Source organism: Sus scrofa, chromosome 2, assembly GCF_054392235.1.
Source record: "Sus scrofa isolate SSC_HxYL_T2T_F1_AM1 chromosome 2, Sscrofa_HxYL_maternal_Yorkshire_Landrace_v2.0, whole genome shotgun sequence".
Classification (NCBI taxonomy): Eukaryota; Metazoa; Chordata; class Mammalia; order Artiodactyla; family Suidae; genus Sus; species Sus scrofa.
In genome coordinates, this window is record NC_139384.1 from 80,804,552 (window position 1) to 80,830,161 (window position 25,610).

A 25,610-nucleotide genomic window follows, 5' to 3' on the forward strand; every position below is an offset into this window, starting at 1 on the left:
TTAGGTCAGACAGGCAGAGGACTCAAGTTGGCCATTTCCCTCCCACCATGTCAGTTAAGCACTGGTAAAACAGAATCTTTTGAGGACAGGCATTGTTAAGAACAGAATATTGTGGACCTATTTCAAAATTGCTGTTTTTCTGTCTCTCTTCCCAAGTTGGCCCTGTGATTCATGATTTGGTAGATCTGAATCCTTCATTTTAAGTTCGCCTTTTTTTTTTTTTTTTCTGGTGAGGATAATAGGAATGACTTCTAAGCTCTTTTCATGCCAGATGAGAATCCAGAAATCTCTGACTCCATTTTTTTTTTCTTTCCAGGGCTGCTTCCATGGCATATGGAAGTTCCCAGGCTAGGGGTTGAATTCGGAGCTGCAGCTTGCCAGCCCACACCACAGCCACAGCAACACAGGATCTGAGCTGTGTCTGCAACCTATACCACAGGTGACAGCAGTGCCAGATTCTTGACCCACTGATCGAGGCCAGGGATTGACCTGTGTCCTCAAGGATACTAGTTGGGTTCGATACTGCTGAGCCACAAAGAGAACTCCATCTGACTCCAGTTTTTAATGTTTGACTGCTGACAACTTGAAAACCCCCGTCCTGTCTTTTTCCTCTGGTGTCCCACATCTGTACAAGGTGACAAGAAGGTCTGGATCCTCATTCCTTTGATTTTGGCAAGAGATTCAACCCCAGAAGATTTTGTGTGCAAAACCTCACTGTAGTCCACCTCCTAATAGCAATTAAAAACTCAGGCCAGACTAGGCTCCTTTCCTTGTCTGTCAAGGCACTTCTCACCTGCTTGAGAGGTGCACCCTTGCACGAGCCCCCACCCCATTATGGTAGTAATAAACTCTTGTAGTTCCTGGCAGTAGTGTGTTGTCACCCCACCAACCTAGGGTGGGGGCCCATCTAACACAGTTACAGAAGGGGGAAGATATATCTATCAATACACTTTGCTTAATTGTTTTATTGATAAATACTCCTGGCTTTTTTTTTTTTTTTTTTGTCTTTTTAGGGCTGCATCACAGCATATGGAAGGCTAGGGGTCGAATCAGAGCTGTAGATGCCTGTCTATACCACAGCCACAGCAACACTGGATCCAAGCTGCATTTGTGACCTATACCACAGCTCATGGCAACACTGGATCGTTACCCACTGAGCAAGGCCAGGGATTGAATTTGCATCCTCATGGATACTAGTCGGGTTCATTAACTGCTAAGCCATGACGGGAACTCTCAGATTTTTACATATCAATACACGCCACCCTTCATTTTAAAATAATTTTTTTTAGGTTTTTATTTTTTCTATTATAGTTGATTTACACTGTTCTGTCAATTGCTGCTGCACAGCAAAGTGACCCCATCATACACACACACACATATCCCATTTTTTTCTAAACATGTGACTTTTACTGTGGGTGAAAAATGTGGCCTGCCATATCAGTAAACAGCCACCCCAAGTGTGCTTCCTAAGGGGATTTAGGGTGCAAAAAAGCAGGATCCTGGCCCTCGATAATTGAGGTGCGTATCAAAGGAATGAGTTCAAGGAGCCCAGACTCTTAATCTTCCCATACACAGAAAAGCACTAAATTATTATTATTATTATTTTTTGGATTTTTAGGGCCACAGCTGAGGCATATGGAGGTTCCCAGGCTAGGGGTCCAATCAGAGATGTAGCTGCTGGCCTATGCCACCACTACAGCAACACAAGATCCAAGCCTCATCTGCAACCTACACAATAGCTCATGGCAATGCCAGATCCTTAACCCACCGAGCAAGGCCAGGGATCGAACCTGTGTCCGCATGGAAGCTAGTCAGATTCATTAACCACTGAGCCATGAGAGGAACTCCACACTAAATTACTTAACTTGGGATATTGGTTTTCTTTAATCAGCTATAACTTTTTTATGTTCTAACTACCTGGTTTTCACTGCAAACCTCCTACCTCTCCTGGCTCCTCCCTTACCTCTTCAGAGCAGTCACTCAGAGCTATCTGAGAGACAGCTCCCAGGCTTGAGTCTTCAGAAAGTCCACCAGATAAAACATAATTCTCAACTTTTAGATTGTGCATTTTTTTTCAGTTGACATTACTAATTTTTGCTGCCAAAACCATGAATGAAAACTCAGACTGCCACCTTACAGGGCAAATAAAACATATACAAATTATGTTTTTTTCCAAACTGATTTTCTTCTTAAAATTTTTAATCATAAAATATGTTCAGGAAAAAATGTGCAAGATGTTTTTTGATAAGATTCATTAATAATGTACATCCTTGGGAGCTACCATTGGGGCTCAGCATGTTAAGAACCTGACTAGTATCCATGAGGATTCCTGGCCTCGCTCAATGGGTTAAGGATTTCACTTCGCTGAGACTGCAGAATAGGTCTCAGAGGTGGCTCAGATCTGGCATTGCTGTGACTATGGCATAGAATGGTAGATGGAACTCTGATAGCTCAGGAATTTCCACATGCCAAAGGTGCAACCCTAAAAAGAAGAAAAAAAAAAAAAGGAAAACATACACACACATACATCCTCGGACTCATCATGAAGATTCTTTTTTTATTTCTTTTTAGGGCTGCAGCATATGGAAGTTCCCAGGGTAGGGGTGGAATGAGAGCTGGAGCTGCCAGCCTACACTACAGCCCCACAGGATCCAAGCTGTCGGTGACCTACACCACAGATCAGGGCAACTTGGGATACTAAGCCACTGAGCGAGGCCAGGGAATCTGCATCCTCATGGATACTAGTTGGGAACTGGCTGAGCCACTATGGTAACTCCCATCATGAAGATTCTCAAAAGGCCTGTGGGCCCTGGTGAGTGCCTGATGTTCCCATTCCTAACTTATCTCTGTCCTGCTTCATTCATGACCATTGTCCTGATTTTTTTATCTTTCATACTCTTACCATCTATTATTTTTCATTCAGCAGTGTTCTTTCAGTTTCACCTCTTTTGACCTTTCAACAAATAAATATTTAAGGAAGTCCATTGAAAAGATTTTCCAGTGATTTCTCTGCTTCAGTGTTTCACACACACTAGAGTCTGAGGCCTGGGGCCTGGCCTAGGGCTTTGGGGATCATCCTTCCACTACAGCCAAGTGCCCCTGAGACCTGGGGACTTTTTAAAGTATCAAATGAGGAGTTCTCATTGTAGCGCAGTGGTTGACGAATCCAACTAGGAACCATGAGGTTGAGGGTTCAATCCCTAGCCTTGCTCAGTGGGATAAGGATCCGGGCTTGCCGTGAGCAGTGGTGTAGGTTGCAGACGCAGCCCAGATCCCACGTTGCTGTGGCTGTGGCATAGGCCGGCAGCTACAGCTCCGATTAGGCCCCTAGCCTGGGAACCTCCATATGCCGCGAGTGCGGCCCTAGAAAAGCCGAAAAGACAAAAAAAGAAAAGTACCAAATGAGTGGGAATAAGGAGGAATGTATGGTCTCCCACTGGAAACCGTCAAAGATCTAAGTGGAGTCAGACTCAATTTTACCTATGATGAGGTCACTTTTTACGTGTCCGTGTGTGTGAGTAAAAAGGGTCACAGTTCCGTGAGGGCCTTGCAGCCATAGGGTTTGATGCAGTGTCCATGGAGCGAGAACATTTCGGGCCGCTGCAGCGACGAGCTTGGTTCCAAGACGCGACCTCTGGGCTTGCCATCACTCAGGCGCGGGAGGGCGGGGCTCTGTGAACTGTCCAATCAGGGGAGTCGCCAATTTTACGTGGCAGCGTTGCTCGGATGATGGCGCAGACCACGGACCTCGTTCTCTGTGCCGCTTGTTTTCCTGCGGCCGCATTACCTCTTGCTGACCTTAAAGGCCAGATGGCTAAGCCACGTTCTCTGTTGCTGTGACCTGCACTTGCCGCAGCAGTTGTAGAGTGAACCTCCTGAAACCCCAGGAACCAAAAAATGGTGAGTGTGAGAAGTCCGGGTGTTGGGAGATGGAGGCTGTGGAGCTGATGGAACCTGGCCTCTTGCAGCCAACTCCGGAGTCTGCGGACGAGAGCCCACTGGTGGCGCGGCACGCAGCCTGGGGGCTGGGTTGGCAGCTGGGAGCCCGTTGGTCACCTGTCCCCTCACTACTAACCTCTGTCTCCCAAGACTGTGCGATGACCATGGGAAGGGTCACAGGGCAATTCTGACTCTGGGGGTTCGTGTGTGGGAGGACCGGTGGCGTGTCTGGTTCCCCCTTTCTCTCTAGAGGAGTCATTTTATTCTTTTTAAAATGTTTGAGGGGCAGGGTCTCAAATCCACTACCTTGTCTTCCCAGCGTAGCTCTTCCTGGGGCGGGCAATACAGCCCTAAATTGTCTTTCCCACATTACCCACTCTCCAGTTTATAGTATTATTATTATTAACTATTTTCTTCCATGGTGCATTTCAAATTGACGCAGTATTTTAATTGCTTATCATTTATCCACAAGAGCCATAGATGATTCTTTTTAAAGACTTATTTGTATGGCTGTTGTACATGGGAGGAAAGCAAAGAATAACTACCTGGAATATGTTATACGGAATCCTTGTGTCTCTCCTGTCAGAATCTTTCTTGGTCACAGGCATCCCATGGGAAGACCTTTGGGTACTCTTGAGAAACTTTCCTGGGTGATCTGTCTTTTTAGCACTGCCTGATACCCCCTCCCCCTGCCCCAGTTTCTTTGAAAAGATTTATTGACTTGAGATTGAGACTTAGTTTTTCAATAAATTTAAATGTTATTTATTCAGCAGACCTGAGAAGACAGTATAAAGTTTTTACAAAAAGGCATGAAAAGTGAATTTCAGAAAAACTATTTCATTATTACATTCTATTTGTTAAAATTTTTGTCTCCCTTTTTCTTACCCTGAATGGATGTAGTTATATTCCAAGGTCTGTTCTTTTGATCTGTTCTTTTAAATTGGCGTATCAGGACTTAGACTTGCAATATCTGGAAGTGTTAATATTATTACTTGTTTTCAAATCAGTTTCTTTTTTTGGGGGGAAATAATAATTACCTGACATCTTCATTTTCTGAGAGGACTAGATATTTGGGGGTTTCCTTTTTTTTTTGGTCTTTTTAGGGCCGCACCCGTGGCATATGGAAGTTCCCCAGCTAGGGGTCGAATTGGAGCTGCAGCTGCTGGCCTACACCACAGCCTCGGCAATATGGGATCCGAGCCATGTCTATGACCTACACCACAGCTCAAGACAATGCTGGATCCTTAACCCACTGAGTGAGGCCAGGGATTGAACCTGAATTCTCATGGATACTAGTCAGGTTCGTTACAGCTGAGCCACAATGGGAACTCTTGGGGATTTTTTTTTGCTTTTTAGGGCCACACCCACAGCATGTGGAAGTTCCCAGGCTAGGGGTCTAATTGGAGCTACAGCTGCCAGCCACAGCCACAGCAACGCCAGATCTCTGCCTCGCCCTTCACCTATACAACAGCTCATGGCAACGCCGGATCCTTAACCCACTGAGTGAGGCCAGGGATCGAACCCGCAACCTCATGGTTCCTAGTCGGATTCATTTCCACTGTGCCACTACAGGAACTCCCTGGGGGTCTTCTTAATGAACAAATTGTCTTACAGGTTTCTTTCTTCTTTACATATAAACACTGGGTTGAGTGATTTTGCTAGATTCTTCAAACTGGCTTCATGGCATTTAAATTATCTGTTTTGATCCAGAATATTGTGACTGAGGAGTAGAGGCCTGAGGCTGGTGACTCCAAACTAAAGCCCCTCCTCACGCCCTCTTGGAACCAGCAATGAACGTTTTCTTTGGCCTAGATGTATTTACATGTTATGTTTGAAATTTTCATGCATGACAAAGGTGCATGCAGAATGTATTTTGTGTATTGAAAGTTAGTGGTCAGGAGTTCTATCTCCTGGGCAAAGAGTTTATGAATTTGGGATTTTGAACCTGATGTTAAACTGAATCTCCCTAAGTTTCCTTCTGGTGAGAATGTAAGGAGAGTTCTTTCTGGTGACTTCTCAGGTGTCCCCTATCCCCATTTCCTCAGGGACTGACCCATTTTAGGGGTTATATCTCAACCTGGATTTTCTAAACCCAAGCTTGGGAATGTGTTTAACTTTCTAAATGTAGCTTTTCCTTCTTAACTGTGGGCAGGTAGGCTGCTTATCTGAGCTGATTTGAATATTTGTGTTTCTTTTATTTAGATGCCTTTATCTATTGAATATGTCAGTCCTTTAACTGTAGTTTCCCTTAGTTTGAAGTTTTGAGTGTATAAGATTTTTGATTTCTTAGGCATTGAAAATATAAATTGATTGAAAAATATGTGTATAAGGCAAGAAACTCCTGGAACCAAACAGAATTTTTGCTCCTTTTAGGCAACAGAATCTTAAGCTATGAGATGAGTGTATTTAAGTTCTCAGGCACATTTTTCATTTTTAGAGCAATTTTTGTATGTTCTTGTCCCTAGAGAACTTTGATATTTAAAAGGCTGTACAGTTATTAAGGCAAATAAATGTCTACTTGGATTGATGAGTGGAAGAAGCTATTAAATTTCTATTTTAATTGATATGGGAAAAACTTAGACTTAGGGAAATCTTTGAAAATCCTAGTACAATTCTTCATGGATTAAATGAAAACTTCTGGAGTTCGCGTCATGCTCATCGGAAACAAATCTGACTAGTATCCATGAGGATGCAGGTTCCATCCCTGGCCTCGCTCAGAGGGTTAAGGATCTGGTGTTGCCTGGCCGTGATGTAGGCCAGCAGCTACAGCTCCAATTAGACCCCTAGCCTGGGAACCTCCATATGCCACGGTGCCGCACTAAAAAGACATTTGAAATTTTTTACTCTTTATGATCTGCAGTTTTATTTAAAATTTTTTAAATTGAAGTATAGTTGATTTATACTGTTGTGTTAGTTTCAGGTGTACAGCAAAGTGATTCAGTGTTTAACATATATATGTGTGTTCTTTTTCAGTTTCTTTTCCCTTAGAGGTTATTATGAAATATTGAGTATAATTCCCTGAACTATACAGTAGGTCCTTGTTTGATTATTATAGTTTGCAGTTTTATACCCATTAGTGTTTAAATAATTAAATCTTAAAATGATTTCTTATGTAGAAAAGTTAAAATTAATTTAAAATTAAATTTAGGAGTTCCCGTCATGGCTCAGTGGTTAACGAATCCGACTAAGAACCATGAGGTTGCGGGTTCGATCCCTGACCTTGCTAAGCAGGTTAAGGATCCGGCGTTGCTGTGAATTCCGGTGTAGGTGGCAGACGCGGCTCGGATCCCGCATTGCTGTGGCTCTGGTGTAGGCCAGTGGCTACAGCTTCGATTCGACCCCTAGCCTGGGAACCTCCATATGCCACAGGAGCGGCCCAAGAAATGGCAAAAAGACAAAAAACAAAACAAAACAATAAAATTAAATTTAGAATAGAAAAATTAAAGACAAATAGTAAAATATGGTATTTTTACATAGTAAAATATGTTAATTTTACCTTTTTCTTTTTCTTTTTTGGCTGCCCCATGGCATATGGAGTTCCCAGGCCAGGGATCACATCTGAGCTATAGTCCTAAGCCACAGCTGCTGCAACCCTGGATCCTTATTAACCCATGGTGCCAGGCCAGGGATTGAACATGCATCGTTCAAGATATCACTCCCAAGATATCTTGCTGCCTATCTTGTTACACCACAATGGGAACTCCTGTTAATTTTAAATAATGCTTGCAAAAGATTAAAAAAGGATTTAAAAACTACTAGATTAAAAAAAAATCAGAAGGTATGAAACAATGAGATTTCAGGGGTTTTTTTTTTTTTTTGGTTTTTGTTTCTGTCTTTTTAGGGCCACACCTGCAGCATATGGAGGTTCCCAGGCTAGGGGTCTAATTGGAGCTACAGCTGCTGGCCTAGGCCACAGCCACAGCAACGCCAGATCTGAGCCTCGTCTGCAACCTACACCACAGCTCACGGCAATGCCAGATCTTTAACCCACAGAGAGATGCCAGGGATCGAACCCTCAACCTCATGGTAACTAGTTGGATTCGTTTCCACTGCGCCACGATGGGAACTCCCAGGGTTTTTTTTTTGTTTTGTTTTGTTTTGTTTTTAAAGAACATTCTAGGTTTACAGAAAAAATTGATCAGGAAATAAGAGTTACCACTTGACTCCTCTGCATCTTATTTTGTACTATTTTTTTGCATCTCATATTATGGTATATTTGTTATAATTGATTATCAATATAGATGCATTAAAGTCTACTGTTTATATTAGAGTTGATTCTGTGTTATACAATCTACAGGTTCTGGCAAATGTATAGTGACATTATGCATCGTTTCTATATCACATAGGATAGTTTTATTTCCCTAAAAATACCCTGTGCTCCACTTATCCATTCACCCCTTCCTCAAAGCTCCAAATCCTCCACAAAGATCTTTTTTTTACTGGCTCATAGTTTTTTCTCTCTCCCAGAATGTCATATACTTGGAATCATACAGTATGCAGTTTGGTCAGAGTGTCTTGTTCCACTTAGCAATAAATATGCCTTTTAAGTTTCCTGTTTTTTTAGGCAAATTATGTTCAGAGACTGAGATTGTCTCTGCCAGTAGTTTCACTGCAGGAATCATAATTTTTAATAATGTTTCATAAGCCAGCAGCAAAGAGGATAATGTCTCTAAATAAGCCAGTAAAGAAATAACATAACCCAAACCAGTAGTAGATTAATTATACTACTGTTCCACCCAATGGGAAGATGAGAGAAAGAAAGTTCAAATTTAATTGTTTTATCTTTATATGAATTGGTTCTTGGTAGAGTTGGTCCTTCCAGTGAAAAGCTGGGTATCAGATGCCAGCTTAGGTCCCTCCCTGATGGGGGCATGTAGCTGCTGGGCAAAGGCACCAGTGTCAGCAGGCAAGCTAGGCTGCTTGAAAGGTGGTTATTCCAGGGATCATTACATGGCCTGTACCACTGCCTGTGAGGAGTAGGCTCACCAAGGCAGAAATGAATGTCCCTTTTTTTCTCCGAGACTGCTGCTTGGTTCAGCACCACTGCTCACCGAGAGTAAATTGGCCACAAGCAAGAACAAGTGTCTCATGATCTTCTGAGAGTTGTTCAGATTGGCAAAGAATAGCCTTGCCCAGACCAAACCTCACAAATTCTTGGCATTTAAAGCTTAAATGTCTATCATGTGATTGTCACTCCTCCATATATTCATATTGATAGAGCAAATTTGATGCCATCCTGACATGGCCTATGCAAAGTAAACAAATTCACTTTTAGACCAGAATACTTTACATGAGCCATAAACCAGTGGATCAAAACAGTTTCACTTAAGCCATAAATAATGTAAATTTGAAATTGTAACAAACCATTATATAGCAGTTTCTTCCTTGTCTGTTCATGGCTTCATAGTTCATGTTTTTATCATCACTGAACAATATTTCATCATGGCTATACCACAGGTTGTTTATTCATTTCTGCTCTTCTAATATTGAAAGATATCTTTAACTATAAGTCTAGGCAGTTATGCATAAAATATCTATAAACATTCATTTTCATATTTCTGTGTGAAGACAAGTTTTCGACTCATTTCAGTAAATACCAAAGAGTATATCTGGAACCCAGATTCTATGGAAAGGGTATGTTTAGTTGTATAAGACACTGTCTTCCAAAGCTGGCATACCATTTTCCATTTTTGCCACCAATGAATAAGGATTCCTGTCACTTTACATTTTCATTAATATTTGGTGTTATGAGTGTTTTGAATTTTACTCATTGTAGTGTCTAGTGATGTTTTTGTTTTATTTGCAAATTACTAACGGTATTTGATGTTGAGCTTTTCATATGTTTATTTAACATCTATATTTTCTTGTGTGTTCAACTCTTCTGCCCATTTTTTTAATTGAATTGTTTGTCTAACTGTTTTAAGAAGAGACCTTTGGACACGTTGGATGCCGGTCATTTGTGAGATTAAAGAGTTCTACAGATATTTTCTTCTACTCTGTGACTATCTTTACATTCTTTTACTAAATGTCTTTTGTAGAACAGAGGACTTTTCATTTTAATGAAGTGAAGCTTATTTTTTTCTTTCTTGGATCTTGTTTTTGGTGCTGTATCTTAAAATTTGTCAGTAAACAAAAGGTCACCTTGATTTTCTCCTATGTTGTCTTCTAGGAGTTTTTACTTTTGCATTTTACATTTAGAGCTGTGATCTATTTAAGTTAAGTTTTGTGTAACGTGTGTGTCTAGATTCATTTGTTTGTTTTTGCACGTGGATATCCACTATTACCAGCACTGTTGAAAAGACTTTTTTTCTCTCTATTGGATTGCCTAATAGTCCTTTGTCCAAGATCAGTTGGCTATATTTCTGTGGGTCTATAAAAAAGCAGATGACTTCTGTATTCAGTCTTTCTATACTGTCTTATTAATTCCTAGAGTGATTTCTGGTGTTTCATATTCTTTCAGATGTTTTACATAGAAAATTGTGTTATATGCAACAAAGACAGTTTTATTTCTTGCTTTTATATATATATATATATATATATATATATATATATATATATATAAGCATACATACATTTTGTTTCCTTTCTTCCTTTATTGCATTAGCTAAGTCTTCCAGTACAATGTTGAATAGGAACGGTGAGAGGAGATTTCCTTACCTTTTTTCTTATAAGAAAATATCTAGTTTCTCACCATTAAGTACAATGCTGAGTACAAGTTTCATGAAGATATTCTTTCTCAAGAGCAGGAGTTCCCCTCTATTCCTAGTCTGTTATTATAAATGGATGTTAGATTCTATCAAATGCTATTTCATAGTATGCTCTTTTCATTCTTTTTTGGAGGGCCACACCCATGGCATATGGAAGTTACCAGGCCAGGGATCAAACCTGAGCCATTGCAGTGACAATGTTGGGTCTTTAACCTGATGTCCCATAAGAGAACTCCTTTTCAATCTTGATATTAGTAATTTCATTCTTCCCTCCTTTCTCAGTTATCTTGACTAGACCTTTATCAATTTTACTGATTACTTCAAAGCACCAGCTTTCAGTTTTAATAGTCTATATTCCTGCAATTTTGATGTCTTCCCTAATTATTTATATATTTTGGTCATTTTATTTTACTTATTTCTATTGAGGTATTATTACTCTAAAGTGTATAGTGTAATGATTCGATATTCATATATATTGTGAAATACTACAATAAGTTTAGTGAACTAGACTAACATTATCACACATGGTTACAGTTTTTTTCTTGTGATGAAAGTTTTTGAGATTTCTCTTGGTAACCTGCCAGTATGCAATACAGTATTCAGTATTCTTAACTGCAGTCACAATGCTGTGTATTATATACCTTGATATATTTTATAACTTAAAGTTTGTAATTTTTTACTTTCTTCACTTACTTCTCCCATCTCTCAATACTCCCCCCCCCCCCGCTTAACTCCCACCCCTGGCAACCACCAATCTGTTCTCCATATCTCTTAACTTGGGGTTTTCTTTGTTTTAGATTCCATATATAGGTGAGATCATATGGTATTTGTTTTTCTAACTTATTTTATTTAGCATAACACCCTAAGGTCCATCCATGTTAGGGAGAAGATGGAGGGAAGATAACAGTTACAAGTAGAGCAGCTTGGTGTCCTTCCAGAGCCCTGGGTAAAAATATCTCTCCTACCACCCATGCCCACCTACCCTTGAACAGCCCCCCAAGGGTGAAAGCAGTCAGGGAAACAGCATCTTGCAGAGTTGAGATGTGTCCATGGTGAATCCCCAGAGTGCAGGAGCAGCCCCCTGTCCCACTCCCCGGGCCTTCCCCTGCTCCCCAAAGAAGGTCCCTCCTCAGCAGTTATGGGATTTTCCCCCTTTCTGCAGTATATCTTTTTTTTTTTTTTAATATTTTTTTCCATTAAGGTCATCTTCTGGTTTCTGTTTTGGTTTTTTTTTCTAATTCATCCCCCCCCCATTCTCTTTTCTTCCTCTCTCTCCTCCTAATACACATTATTATTATTATTATTTTTTAGTCAGGGGAATACCATGATGTCACTCTAGCTCAGCCCCTGTAGACGTGACCCTTGGCCTGCAGTTAAAACCACTGTAGATTCGAGAGCAGGAACTGTCATAGTTGGTGGTCTGGGCATGGTATCAAGCTCGTGGAAAACCCTGGTCTGTCGTGCTGATGCCCAGTCTGTTTGTTCCTTTTGGGATCACCTTGATTTGTCTTCCTCTAAATAGGGACTCGTGTAAGGCCAGGGAAGTCCTCACCGACCCTTTTTCTGAGAACTCTATATATGCAAACCCTTTGGGATGGCCACTAAATTTGTCACAAAGTATAGTATTGTGGTTGACTGAACCACAGCCATGAAAGTGTGCTTCCAGCTCTTCTGCTGTTGCACCAGAGTCCACATTGCCAACATAGATAGAGCGGGTGTCAGCTTCCGTCTTCTCAGTGGACACGATACCTGGGCCAGTATTGCGGGGAGGTGGATTCATATTCATCTGCTACTTTACTTCATTCTGTAGCTCCCTTAGCTTCTCAGCTTCTTTCTCCATCTCCCCAACTTTGATGGCTTCCATCTCCGGGTCCTTAATGGCGCCATCTCCCAGGCCACCCTCCACCATTCCCGGCTCCTCCTCCTCCTGGTGGCTCGGGGCTCCCAAGCCAGGCCCAGAGCCCAGAGCTGTGGCATGGGGGGCGGGGGGCTGGGGCAGCTCCTCTTCAGGCTCAGGCTCTGGCTTGGGCTCCAGCAGCAGCTCCTCAGACTGCAAACTGTTCACGCAGTCCCCTGCATCCCCCACTCCCGGCCTCCCCACAGGCCCGGGCACAAGACAGTGCTGCCATCCGCCCCAAGCCTGGACTGCCCTCAGCCCCTGCTGCTGCTGCCACAGCTGCCATTGCCCTGTATGAGTTCTTTATATATTTCTTTTTTCTATTCTTTTTTTTTTTGTCTTTTTGCCTTTTCTAGGGCCGCTTCCACGGCATATGGAGGTTCCCAGGCTAGGGGTCGAATCGGAGCTGTAGCCACTGGCCTACAACACAGTCTCAGCAACGCAGGATCCCAGCCGTGTCTGCCACCTACACCACAGCCCACGGCAATGCTGGATCCTTAACCCACTGAGCAAGGCCAGGGATCAAAGCCTCAACCTCATGATTCCTAGTTGGGTTCATTAACCACTGTACAACAACGGGAACTCCCTGATATATTTGATATATATAGTTATTCCTTATCAGATATATGATTGTACATATTTTCTCCCACTCAGTAGGTTATCTTTTCATTTCGTTGATAATTTCCTTTGCAGTGCAGCAGCTTTTTGGTTTGATGTAGTACCTTTTGTTCACTCTTGCTTTTGTTGCCTTTGGTTTGGGTGTCAAAACCAAAAAAGAAAATCATCTCCAAGATTGAGTTTGCTGTCTGTTTTCTTCTAGGATTCTTATGGAATCAGGTCTTATGTTCATGTCTTAATCCATTTTGAATTGATTTTTGTGTGTGGTAGAAAATAGTGGTCCAGTTTCATTCTTTTGAGGGTTTTTTGTTTTTTGGACATTTTGCGAATTTATTTTTAAAGTTTTATAGAGCATGGTTGATTTGCAGTGTTGTGAGAATTTCTGCTGTACAGCATAGTGATTCAGTTATACATATATACACATCCATTCTTTTTCAGATTATTTTCCCATATAGATCATCACAGAATATTGGGTAGATTTCTCCCCAGCTCTCCATCCAGTTCCATATACCTCAGTGTGCATATGCCAATCCCAAACCCCCAATCCATCCCTCCACCCCACCCCTCCCCTTTGGTAACCATAAGTTTGTTTTCAATGTCTGTGAGATTATTTCTGTTCTGCAAATTTCTATCCTTTTTTTAGAGTCCACAGATAAGTGATGTCCTATGTTTTTTCTCATTTATTTCTCTCGTATCATAATCTCTAGGTCCATTCTTATTGCGGTTAATGTCATTATTTCATTCTTTTTATGGATGGGTAATATTCCATTGTGTATGTGTGTACATATACATATATCACATCTCTTTTATCTATCCCTCCATTGATAGACATCAAAGTTGCTTCCATGTCTTAGCTATTGTAAATACTGCTGCAGTGAACACTGTGGTGTGTGTATCTTTTCAAATTATGGTTTTCTTGGATAGATGCCCCAGGAGTGGGATGGTTGGATGATATGGTAGTTCTAAATTTTGTTTTCTGAGGAAGCTGCATACTGTTTTCCACAGTGGTTGCACCAATTTACATTCCCACCAACAGTGTAATAGGGTTCCCTTTTCTCCACACCCTCTCCAGCATTTTTTGTCTATAGACTTTGATGATGGTCATTCTGGCTGCTGTAAGGTGGTACCTCATAGTAGTTTTGATTTGCATTTCTCTAATAATTAGCTACGTTGAATATCTTCTCATGTGTTTTTTGGCCATCTGTATTCTTTGGGAAAATGTCTATATAGAGCTTTTGCCCATTTTTTGATGTTTTTTTTTTTTATTTTGAACTGCAGGTGTTTATATATTTCGGAGATTAATCTCTGTCAGTTGCTTCATTTGGAAATATTTTCTCCATTCTGTGGGTTGTCTTCAGTTTTCTTAGGGTTTCCTTTGCTTTGTAAAAGCTTTTAAGTATAATTAGGACCTATTTATTTATTTATTTTTGTACTAGGAGGTGGATCTGAGAAGATACTGCTGTGATATATGTCAGCCTATGTTTTCCTCTGAGAGTTTTACAGTATCCAGTCTTCCTTTAGGTCTTTAATCCATTTTGAGTTTGTTTTTGTGTGTCTGGTGTTAGAAAGTGTTCTAATTTCATTGTTTTGCATGTAACTGTCCAATTTTCCCAGCACCGCTTATTGAAGAGACTTGTTTTATCCATTGTATATTCTTATCTTTTTTGTTGTAGATGAGTTGTCCGTAGGTGTACAAGTTTATTTCTGGGATTTCTATAGTGATCCTTAGATCTATATTTCTGTTTTTGTGCTAGTACCATTCTCTTTTGGTGACTATAGCTTTGTAGTATAGTGTAAAATCAGGGAGTCTGATTCCTCCAGCTCCATTTTTCTTTCTCAGGATTACTTTGACTATTCAGGGTGTTTTGTGTTTCCATACAAATTTTAATTTTTTTTGTTTTACTTCTGTAAAAAGGGGCATTGGTAATTTGATAGGGATTGAAATGGATCTATATATTGCCTTGGATAATATAGTCATTTTGGCAATATGGGTCTTCCAATCCAAGAGCATGGTATATCTTTCCATGTATTGGTGTCATCTTTGGTTTCTTTTAACAGCATTTTACACTTTTCAGAGTGCAGGTCATTTGCCTCCTGGGGTAGGTTCATTCCTAGGTATTCTCTTCTTTTTGATACAATGGTAGGTGGGATTGTTTCCCCAATTTCTCTCTCTGATCTTTTGTTTTTAGTTTATAGAAATGCAGTTGATTTCTGTGTGTTAATTTGGTATCCTGTAACTTTACTGAATTCACAAATGTGCCCTAATAATTTTTTGAAAGCATCTTTGGGATTTTCTATGTACAGTATCATGTAATCTGCAAACAGTGACAGTTTTACTTTTTCTTTTCCAATTTGGATTCTTTTTCTTTTTCTTCTGTGATTGCCATGGCGAAGACTTCCAAAACTGTGTTAATAACATTGTTGAGAGTGGACATCCTTGTCTTTTTCCTGATCTTAGTGGAAATTGTTTAAGCTTTTCACCTTTGAGAATGATGTTAGCCATGGGTTTGTCATATATGGCTTTTATGATGATGAGGTAGGTTCCCTCTGTGTCCACTTTCTGGAGGTTTTTTTTTTTTTTTTAAATCAGAAATTGATATTGGGTTTTGTCAAAAGCTCTCTCTGCATCTGATCGTATGGTTTTTATTCTTCAATTTGTTAGTGTGGTGTATCACATTTATTGTTTTGTGGATATTGAAGAATCCTTGCATCCCTGGGATAAATACCACTTGATCATGGTGTATGATCCTTTCAGTGTATTGTTGTATTTGGTTTGCTATTATTTTGTTGAGGATTTTTGCCTCTGTGTTCATCAGTGATATTGGCCTGTAATTTTTTTTTTGTGGTGTCCTTGATTTTGGTATCAGGATGATGGTGGCCTCATAGGATGAGCTTGGGAATGTTCCTTCTTCTGCAGTTTTTTTTTGAAAAGAGTTTCAGAGGATAGGTGTTATTCTTTAAATGTTTAATGAAATTTGCCTGTGAAACTATCAGGTTCTAGGCTTTTGTTTGTTAGAATTTTTTAAATCACAGTTTCAATTTCAGTACTTGTGATTGGTCCATTCATCTTTTCAGTTTCTTCCTGATTTAGTCTTGGAATATTGTACTTTTCTAAGAATTTGTCCATTTCTTCTAGGTTGTCCATTTTATTGGCATATAGTTGATTGTAGTAGTCTTTTATGACTACTTTGTATTTCTGTGGTGTCAGTTTTAACTTCTTTCATCTCTGAATTTTATTGATTTGACCCTTTTCCCTTTTTTTCTTGGTGAGTGTAGCTAAGGGTTCATCAATTTTGTTCATCTTTTCAAAGAACCTGCTTTTAGTTTCATTGATCTTTTCTATTTTCTTTGTTTCTATCTCATTTGTTTCTGCTCTGAGCTTTCCTTCTGCTAACTTGGGTTTTGTTTGTTCCTCTTTCTCTAGTTGCTTTAGGTGTAAAATTAGCTTGTTGGAGATTATTCTTGTTTCTTAAGGTAGGCTTGTATTGCTATAAACTTTCTTCTTAGAACTGCTTTTGCTTCCTTCATCTGATAGATTTTGGTCTGCTGTGTCTTTTCATTTTTCTCTAGGTATTTTTTAATTTCCTCTTTGATTTTTTTCAATGATCCATTGGTTGTTTAGTAGCATGTTTTTTAGTCTCCATGTGTTTGTGTTTTTTTTTGCAGTTTTTGTCTTCTTGACTTCTAGTCTTATAGCTTGCTTGGAAAAGATTCTTGCTATTATTTGAATTTTGTTAAATTTATTAAGGCCTGATTTGTGGCCCCAAATCTGATCTATCTTAGAAAATGTTCCATGTGCTCTTGAGGAGAATGTGTATTCTACTGCTTTTGGATGGAACATTCTATAAATATCTATTAAGTCCATCTGGTCTAGTGAATCATTTAAGGCCTGTATTTCTTTGTTGATTTTTCTGTCTGGATGATTTGTCTATTGCTGTAAGTGGGGTTTTAAGTCCCCCACCATTGTATTATTGTTGATTTCTCCTTTTAAGGCTGTTAGCAGTTGCTTTATATATTGAAGTGCTCCTATGTTGGGTGCCTATATATTTACAAGTGTTCTGTCTTCTTGGATTGATCCTTTGATCATTATGTAATGTCCTTTGTCTCTTGTAACATTCTTTATTTTACGGACTATTTTGTCTTGAGTATTGCTACTCCAGCTTTCTTTTAATTTCCATTTTCATGGAATATCTTCCATCTTCTCACTTTGTTTGTATGTGTCCCAGGAACTGAAGTGGCTCTCTTGTAGACAGCATATGGATCTTGTTTTTGTATCCATTAAGCCAGTCTGTGTCTTTTGGGTAGAGTACATAGTCTGTTTACATCGATATGTATGTTTTTAACTGCCATTTTGTTAATTGTTTTGCATTTGTTTTTGTTGGTATTTTTTCATCCCTTGTTCTTTTCTCTAGTAATTTGATGACTGTCTTTAGTATTGTGTTTGGACTGCTTTTTCCTATTTGTGTATGTAACTATTGTAGATTTTTTGTTTGCGGTTGCCATGAGGTTTTGATATATGGTGTGTGTGTGTGTTTATGTATATCTTACACATTCACACCCACACACAAGATTGTTTTGAGTTGCTGGTCTCTTAATTGCAAATACATTTCCAGAATCCCACATTCATACTCTTTACTTATGATTGCTTGTTTTGGTATCCTGTTTATGTGTGGATGATTCCCTACCTTTACTATATGTTTGCTTTTCCTCGTGAGCCTTCCCTTTTGTAATTTTCTTGTTTCTAGTTGTGGCCTTTTCTTTTACACTTAGGGAAGTTCCTTTAGTATTTGTCGTGTAGCTGGTTTAATGGTGCTGAATTCTCCTAACTTTGCTTATTTGTAAAGCTTTTGATTTCTTTTTCAAATCTGAATGAGAGCCTTCCTAAGTAGGGTGTGCTTGATTGTAGGGTTTTTCCTTTCATTGTTTTAAGTATATCATGCCACTGCCTTCTGGCCTGCTGAAAACCTTATTGGGGTTCCCTTGTATGTAATTTGTTGCTTTTCCCTAGTTGCTTTCAGTATTTTCTCTGTCTTTAATTTTGGTCAGCTAGATTAGTATTTGTCTTGGGGTGTTCTTTCTTGGGTTTATTCTATACGGTATTCATTATTGCTTCCTGGACTTGAGTTAGTGATTCCTTTCCTATGTTAGGGAAGTTTTTGGCTATTAATAACTCTTCAGATATTTTCTCTGGCCCTTTGTCTCTCTCTCCTCCTTCTGGCACCCCTGTAACACAGATGTTGGTGTGTTTAACATTATCTCAGAGTTCTCTTAGACTGTCCTCATTTCTTTTCATTCATTTTTATTAATCCCATGTTAATGATTTCTGTCAGTCTGCCTTCCACCTCACTTATTCATTCTGCCTCCTGTATTCTGCTAATTGTTCCTTCTGGTGAACTTTTAATTTCAGCTATTGTATTTTGCATCTCTCCTTGTTTAATCTTTAAATCGTCTATTTCTTTATTCACATTTCTTGTAATTTATAGATCTTTGCCTCCAGTTTTTTTTCCCCTGAGATCTTGGATCATCTTTACTATCATTACTCTAAAGTCTTTTTCATGGAGATAGCTTATCTCTAGTTCACTTAGCTGTTTTTCTGGGGTTTTGTCTAGTTCCCTCATCTGCCTCATATTTCTCTGCCTTTTCATTTTTTACAGTTTTTTGTGTGGTCTCCTTTTCGCAGGCTATAGGGTTGTAGCCTCTCTTGTTTCTGGTGTCTGCCCATTTGTGGGTGAAGTTGATACAGAGGCTTGTGGCAGGCTTCCATATGGAAGGGACTGGTTCCTGCCCACTGGTAGGAAGAGCTGAGTCTTATCTCGCTGGTGGTTGGGGCTTTGTCTCTGGTTTTGATTAGAGGCAGGTGTATGCCTAAGAGGACTTTAGGCAGCTTATTTGCTGATGGGTGGGGCTGTGTTCCCACCTTGTTTGTTGTTTGGCCTAGGGTTTCTCAGCCCTGATGGGTAGGGCTATATTTTTCCAAAATAACAGCCTCCAGGGGAGTTCATGTCAATGAATATTCTTGGGACCTCTGCCTCCAATGTCCTGCCCATACAGTGAGCCACAGTAGCCCCCTGCTTTCCCAGGATACCTTCCAAGACCCACAAGTATGTATGGCCAGATTCTTACAGAGTCCCTGCATTAACCAGGGATCCAGTGCACATGAAACCCTGTGTGCACCCTCCAAGAATGAAGTCTGTTTCCTCCAATCCTGGGGGAACCCAGAATATAAAGTAAGGGAAACCCATGCTCAAGCCCTGCTGGTCCTCAGTGCCAAATGGCTCTGGGGGCTCCTCTCCCAATTCCAGACTCCCAGGCTGAGAAACCTAATGTGGGGTTTGGAATGCTCCTGTAGGAGAGAGCATCTTCGATATAGGTATTTTCCAGTTTGTGGGTCACCCAGGGGTATTGGATTGCTTATATCACAAAAGCACTCCTCCTACCATCTTATTGTGGCTTCTTCTTTGTCTTTGGGTGTAGGATATCTTTTTTGGTAGCTTCCAGCCTATTCCAGTTGATGGTTATTCAGCATTCAGTTGTTATTTTGGTGTTTTTGTGAGAAGAGGTGAGCTCCAGTCCTTCTGCTCTGCCATCTTGTCTTGACCACCCCAGTTCCATTCTTTTGCATGCTATTGTTCAGTTTTCCCACACAATTTAATGAAGAGAGTCTCTTTTCCCTTACTTTATATTCTGGGTTCCACTACCTGAAATTAATTGATCACATAAGCATGTCCCCCCCCCCCCGACTATTCTGTTCCCTTTATTTATGTGTCTGTTTTATGCCAAAAGCATGTTGTTTGATTAGTTTTGTAATGTCATTTGAAATCAATGCTAACAATTTATTCTTTCTCAAGTTTGCTTTGACTATTCAGGGGCTTTGTGGGTCCCTATAAGTTTTAGGGTTGTTTATTCTATTTCTGTGGAAAAAATGCCATTGAAATTGTGATAGGAATTGAATTGATTGATTTGAATTGTAAATTGCTTTAGGTGGTACAGACATTTTAACAATATTAATTCTAATTTATGAGAGTATTATACCTTTCAATTTCTTTCCTCTATGCCTTGTACATTTCAGTATGCAGGTTTTTCACCTTGGTTAAATTTATTCCGTGTTTTATTCTTCTTAATGCAGCTGTAAATGGTTTTGTCATTGAAGTACAGAATTTTACTTATTTTTTTATAGAAGGTAAAATTTAAGTTTATATTGAGAGACTACAGGATTTTAGTCTCTCTAGTAAATGTGTATCTTTTTTCTCATGGTGGAATTTCTAGTTCTAATCAGAATATGCTCTAATTTGCTAATTACTAATTTGTTTTTTAATTGAAGTATAATTGGTTGACAATGTTGTGTTAGTTTCGGGTGTACATCACAGTGATTCAAATGTATTTTAGATTATTTCCCATTATAAGTTGTTATAAGATAATAAATATAGTTCACTGCACTGTACAGTGTGTCCTTGTTGTTTATGTATTTTACATATAGTAGTGTGTATTTGTTAGTCCTGAACTTTTAATTAGGATTATTTTCTTCTCTTTCTGATACTTCATTATTGTTGTATAATTGATATTGTATCCTGCAGCTTTATTGAATTAATTTATTGGCTCCAGGAGTTTGGTGGCATCTTTAGGGCTTTTATGTATAACGTTACCTGCAAATACTGACAATTTTACTTCTTCTTTTCCAATTTGGATCCTTTTATTTAATTTTCTTGCTTAATTGCTATAGTGAGGACATCTAGTACTAGGTATATGCACCCAATATAGGAGCACCACAATATATAAGGCAGTTGCTAACGGCCATAAAAGGAGAAATCAACAGTAACACAACAATAGTGGGGGATTTTACCACCCCACTTACAGTAATGGACAGATCACCCAGACAGAAAATCAGCAAGGTAACACAGGCCTTAAATGACACCCTGGACCAGATAGACTTAACTGATGTCTATAGAATTTTCCACTCCAAAGCAGTAGAAAATACATTCTTCTCAAGTGCACATGGAACATTCTCCAGGATAGATCGCATCTGGGGCCACAGATCAATCCATGGTAAATTAAAACAATTTTTTTTTTCTTTTTTAGGGCTGCATCCACAGCATATGGAGGTTCCTAGGCTAGGGGTTGAATCGGAGCTGTAGCTGCTTGCCTACAGCACAGCCACAGCAACGCCAGATATGAGTCGTGTCTGTGACCTACACCCTAGCTTATGGCAGTGCTGGATCCTTAACCTACTGAGCAAGGCCAGGAATTGAACCTGTGTCCTCATGAATGCTAGTCAGATTCGTTTCTGCTGTGTCATGATGGGAACTCCCATGGTAAATTTTTAAAAGTTGAAATTATTTCATGTGTTTTCTCTGACCACAATGCTATGAGGCTAGAAATCAACTACAAGAAAAAAAAAACAGCAAGAAACACAAACTCCTGTAAGTCAAACAATATATTGCTGAACAACCAGTCAATCATTGGAAAAAAATCAAAGAGGAAATCAGAAGATATTTAGAGACAAATGACAATGATGATAGAACAATCCAAAATCTATGAGACACAGTAAAATCAGTTCTCAGGAAATGTTCTGTCCTATTTTTTTTGAAGAATTTGCAAAGTATTGGCATTAATTTTTTAAAAAATATTTGTTACTCTTCACCAGTGAAGCTAGCTAGTCTTTGATGGGAGGTTTCAGATTACTGATTGAATAACCTTACTAGTACCTGGTCTGTTCAGATTTTCTTTTTCTTCATGATTCAGTCTTGGTAGATAGTATGTTTCTAGGAATTTCTTCTATGTTGTGAAAAATTTTGGAGTATTGTTGTTCATAGTAGTCTCGTGATATTTTGTGTTTCTGTAGTACTTGTAGCATCTCTCATTTTTTAATTGGGGCCTTCTCTTTTTTTTTTCATCAGTGTAGCTAAAGACTTTTAAGTTTTATTGACATTATATTTTAAAAGCTCTTAGTTTCACTGATTTTTCTATTATCCTTTTGGTCTATTTCATTTATTTCTACTATGATCTTTATTATTTCTTTGCTTTTATTAACCTTAGGGTTTGTTCATAATTTTTTAGTTCCTTGATGTGTAAAGTTGGGTGTTTTGAGATCTTTTTTGTTTGTTTCTTTTCTTTTTCTTTTTCTTTTTTTTGGTCTTTTTAAGGCTGCACAAAGGACTTATTAGTTGGATACTAGTTGGGTTTGTTACTGCTGAGCCCTTTTTTGTTACTTTATTAGGATGATAAATGCTTTTGCTGCATCCTGTTTTATATATTGTACAGGAGTCCCCCATTGGCTGCAGTTTTGCTTTTTATAGTTTCAGTTACCTGAAGTCAGCTGTAGTCTGAAAAAATTAGGTGGAAAGTTACAGAAATAAACAATTCATAAGTTTTAAATTGTGCATTGTCCTGAATATTGTGATGGAATTTTGTGCCATCCTGCTCCATCTACCCTGGGAGAGTGAGTCATCCCTTTCTTCATTCTATCCACACTGTGTGTGTATGTATGTATAGGAGAAAATATATAATATAGGAGAAAATATATAGTATTTCTGGCCTTAAGTGCTATTCAGAGTTTCAGGCATCCACTTGGTGTCTTGGAATATATCCAAGAGAGTTATGCCTCCTGTTTTATTTTTTTTCCCCACCTCAGGATTGCCTTGGCAATTCTAGGTCTTAAATAGTTTTATATAAATTTTAGGATTATTTGTTATAGTTCTGTGAAAAAGGTCATGAGTAATTTGATAGGGATCCTTTTAAATCTGTAGATAGCTTTAGGTAGTATGGCCGTTTAAACAATTCTTCTAATTTAGGAGTGTAAGATATCTTTCCATTTCTTTGAATCTTCTTTAATTTTCTTTATTGTTTATAGTTCTCAGTGTATACATCTTTCATCTCCTTGGTCAGGTTTATTCCTAAGCATTTTATTTGGGGGTTCAATTTTAAAAGGTATTTTTTTTTTTTTACATTCCCTTTCTAGTATTTCATTGTTAGTACAAAGAAATGTAACTGATTTGTTTTTTTTTAATTTTCAAAAAACTCAGTGAACTTTATTATACTAACCTAATTTTACAACATTTCCATCCCAAAGCCTCAGCCCATCCGTCCCTCCACCAACCTGTCTCCTTTGGTAAGCATAAGTTTTTCTAAGTCTGTGAGTCAATTTCTGTTCTGCAAATAAGTTCATTGTATGCTTTTTTAAGATTCCATATATAAGTGGTAACATATAATGTTTTGTGTCTCACTGTCTGACAGACTTCACTTAGCGTAATTTCTGGGAACATCCATGTTGCTGCAAATGCCATTATTTCATTCATTTTTATGGCTAATATTCCATTGTGTATATGTACCACATCTATATCCACTCCTTTGTCAATGGATATTTAGGTTGCTTCCATGTGTTGTCTATTGTCTGTACTGCTGCAATGAACATTGGGTACATGTATCTTTTTGAGTCATGATTTTCTCTGGATAGATGCCCAGGAGTGGGAATGCTGGATCATATAGTAATTCTGTTTTTAGTTTTTTGGGGAATCTACATACTGTTTCCCATAGGGGTTGCAGCAATTTACATTTCCACCAACAGAGTAGAAGCGAGCATTCCCTTTTCTCCACATCCTATCCAGAATTTATTGTTTGTTGACTTTTTGATGATGGCCATTCTGACTGCTGGAAGGTGGTACCTCATAGTAGTTTTGATTTACATTTCTCTAATAATAAGTGATATTGAACATCTTTACATGTGTTTTTGGCCATCTGTATGTCTTTGGAGAATTGTCTGTTTAGATCTTCTGCCAGTTTTAGATGGGGTTATTTTTTTGGTATTGAGCTGTGTATTTATATATTTTGGAAATTAATCCCTTGTCATTAGTTTCACTCAGAAATATTTTCTCCCATTCTCTGGGTTATCTTTTCATTTTGTTTAGGGTTTCCTTTGCTGTGCAAAAACTTTTAAATTTAATTGGGTCCCATTTATTTATTTTTGTTTTTATTGTCATTACTTTAGGAAGTGGATCTGAGAAGATACTGCTGTGGTTAATGTCAGTGAGTGTTCAGCCAGTGTTTTCCTCTTAAGAGTTTTATAGTATCTGGAGTGTTTGATCTATGTTTTCCTCTACAGTTTTATAGTATCTGGTCTTATATTTAGGTCTTTAATTCCTTTTGAGTTTATTTTTGTGTATTTCATTCCTTTTTAGTTGTCCAGTTTTCCCAGCACCACTTATTGAAGGGACTGTCTTTCTCCATTGTATTTTTTGCCTCCTTTGTCATAGATTAGTTGACTGTAGGCACATGGGTTTAATTACGGGCTTTCTATCATGTTCCATTGATCTGTATCTCTGTTTTGGCCCCAGTACCATATTGTTTTGATGATTGTAGCTTTGTAGTGTAGTCTGAAGTCAGGGAGCTTAATTCTTCCAGCTCCATTTTTTTCTCCTAGGATGGCTTTGGCTATTCTGGGTCTTTTGTGCTTCCAAAGAAACTTGAAAATATTTTGTTTTAGTTCTGTGAAAAATGCCATTGGTAATTTGATAGGGTTTGCATATTAAATATATAGATTGCCTTGGGTAGTAAAATAATTTTGACAGTATTCTTCCAGTCCAAGAGCATGATATATCTTTCCATCTGTTTCTGTCACCTTTGATTTCTTTCATCAGTGTCTTACAGTTTTCATAGTACAGGTCTTTTATCTCTTTAGATAGGTTTATTCCTAGGTATTTTATTCTTTTTTTGATGCAATGGTAAATGGGATTGTTTTCCAAATTTCCCTTTCTGATCTTGGTTTGTTTTTGTTTTTTTGTTTGTTTGTTTTTGCTTTTTAGGGCTGCATCTGTGGCATATGGAAGTTCCCAGGCTAGGGGTCTAATCGAAGCTACAGCTGTTGGCCTCACCATAGCCACAGCGCGCCAGATCTGAGCCATGTCTGTGACCTACATCATAGCTCATGGGAACTCCAGATCCTTAACACACTGAGCGAGGCCAGGGGTCGAATCCACAACCACATGGTTCCTAGTCAGATTCGTTTCCTCTGATCTTCATTGTTAATACATAGAAAAGCAATAATAATCTCTGTATTAATATTGTATTCTACGATTTTACCAGATTCATCGATGAGCTCTAACAGTTTTGTGGTAGCGTGTTGAGAAGTTTCTAGGTATAGTATCATGTCATCTGTAAACAGTGATAGTTTTACTTCATCCTCACCAATTTGGATTCCTTTTATTTTTCTTCTCTGATTGCTGTGGTTAGGACTTCCCAAATTATGTTGAATAGTACTAGTGAGAGCAGACATCCTTGTCTTGTTTCTGATCTTAACAGGAAATCTTTGAGCTTTTCAGCATTAAGGATGATGTTAGCTGTGGGTTTGTCATGTGTGGCCTTTATTATGTTTAGGTTTTTATCAGAAATGGGTGTTGGATTTTGTCAAAAGCTTTTTCTGCATTTATTGAGAGGATCATACATTTTTTATTCTTAAG

General features: G+C 38.8%; 1 protein-coding gene and 1 pseudogene across 10 annotated transcripts in view; one reads left to right on the top strand and one right to left on the bottom strand.

The window, feature by feature from the left end:
- The first annotated feature begins 3,714 nt into the window (after positions 1 to 3,714).
- LOC100624806 (uncharacterized) overlaps positions 3,715 to 25,610 on the top strand; it is a 77,304-nt gene continuing 55,408 nt past the window's right edge. For 7 of the 10 annotated variants that reach the window (XR_014837650.1, XR_014837651.1, XR_014837649.1 and 4 more), the window contains exon 1: positions 3,715 to 3,900. Coding sequence is in view for 2 of the 10 variants with exons in the window: in XM_021083884.2 (XP_020939543.1) it covers positions 3,898 to 3,900 (3 nt within the window). In the remaining 8 variants the exon portion in view is untranslated. Of the gene's footprint in view, positions 3,901 to 23,227; positions 23,267 to 25,610 lie in introns of all 10 variants that reach the window. The other 3 variants (XR_002341665.2, XR_014837653.1, XM_021083883.2) reach the window with 1 other exon arrangement.
- Positions 11,954 to 12,829, bottom strand: LOC106507290 (polyadenylate-binding protein 2 pseudogene; annotated as a pseudogene).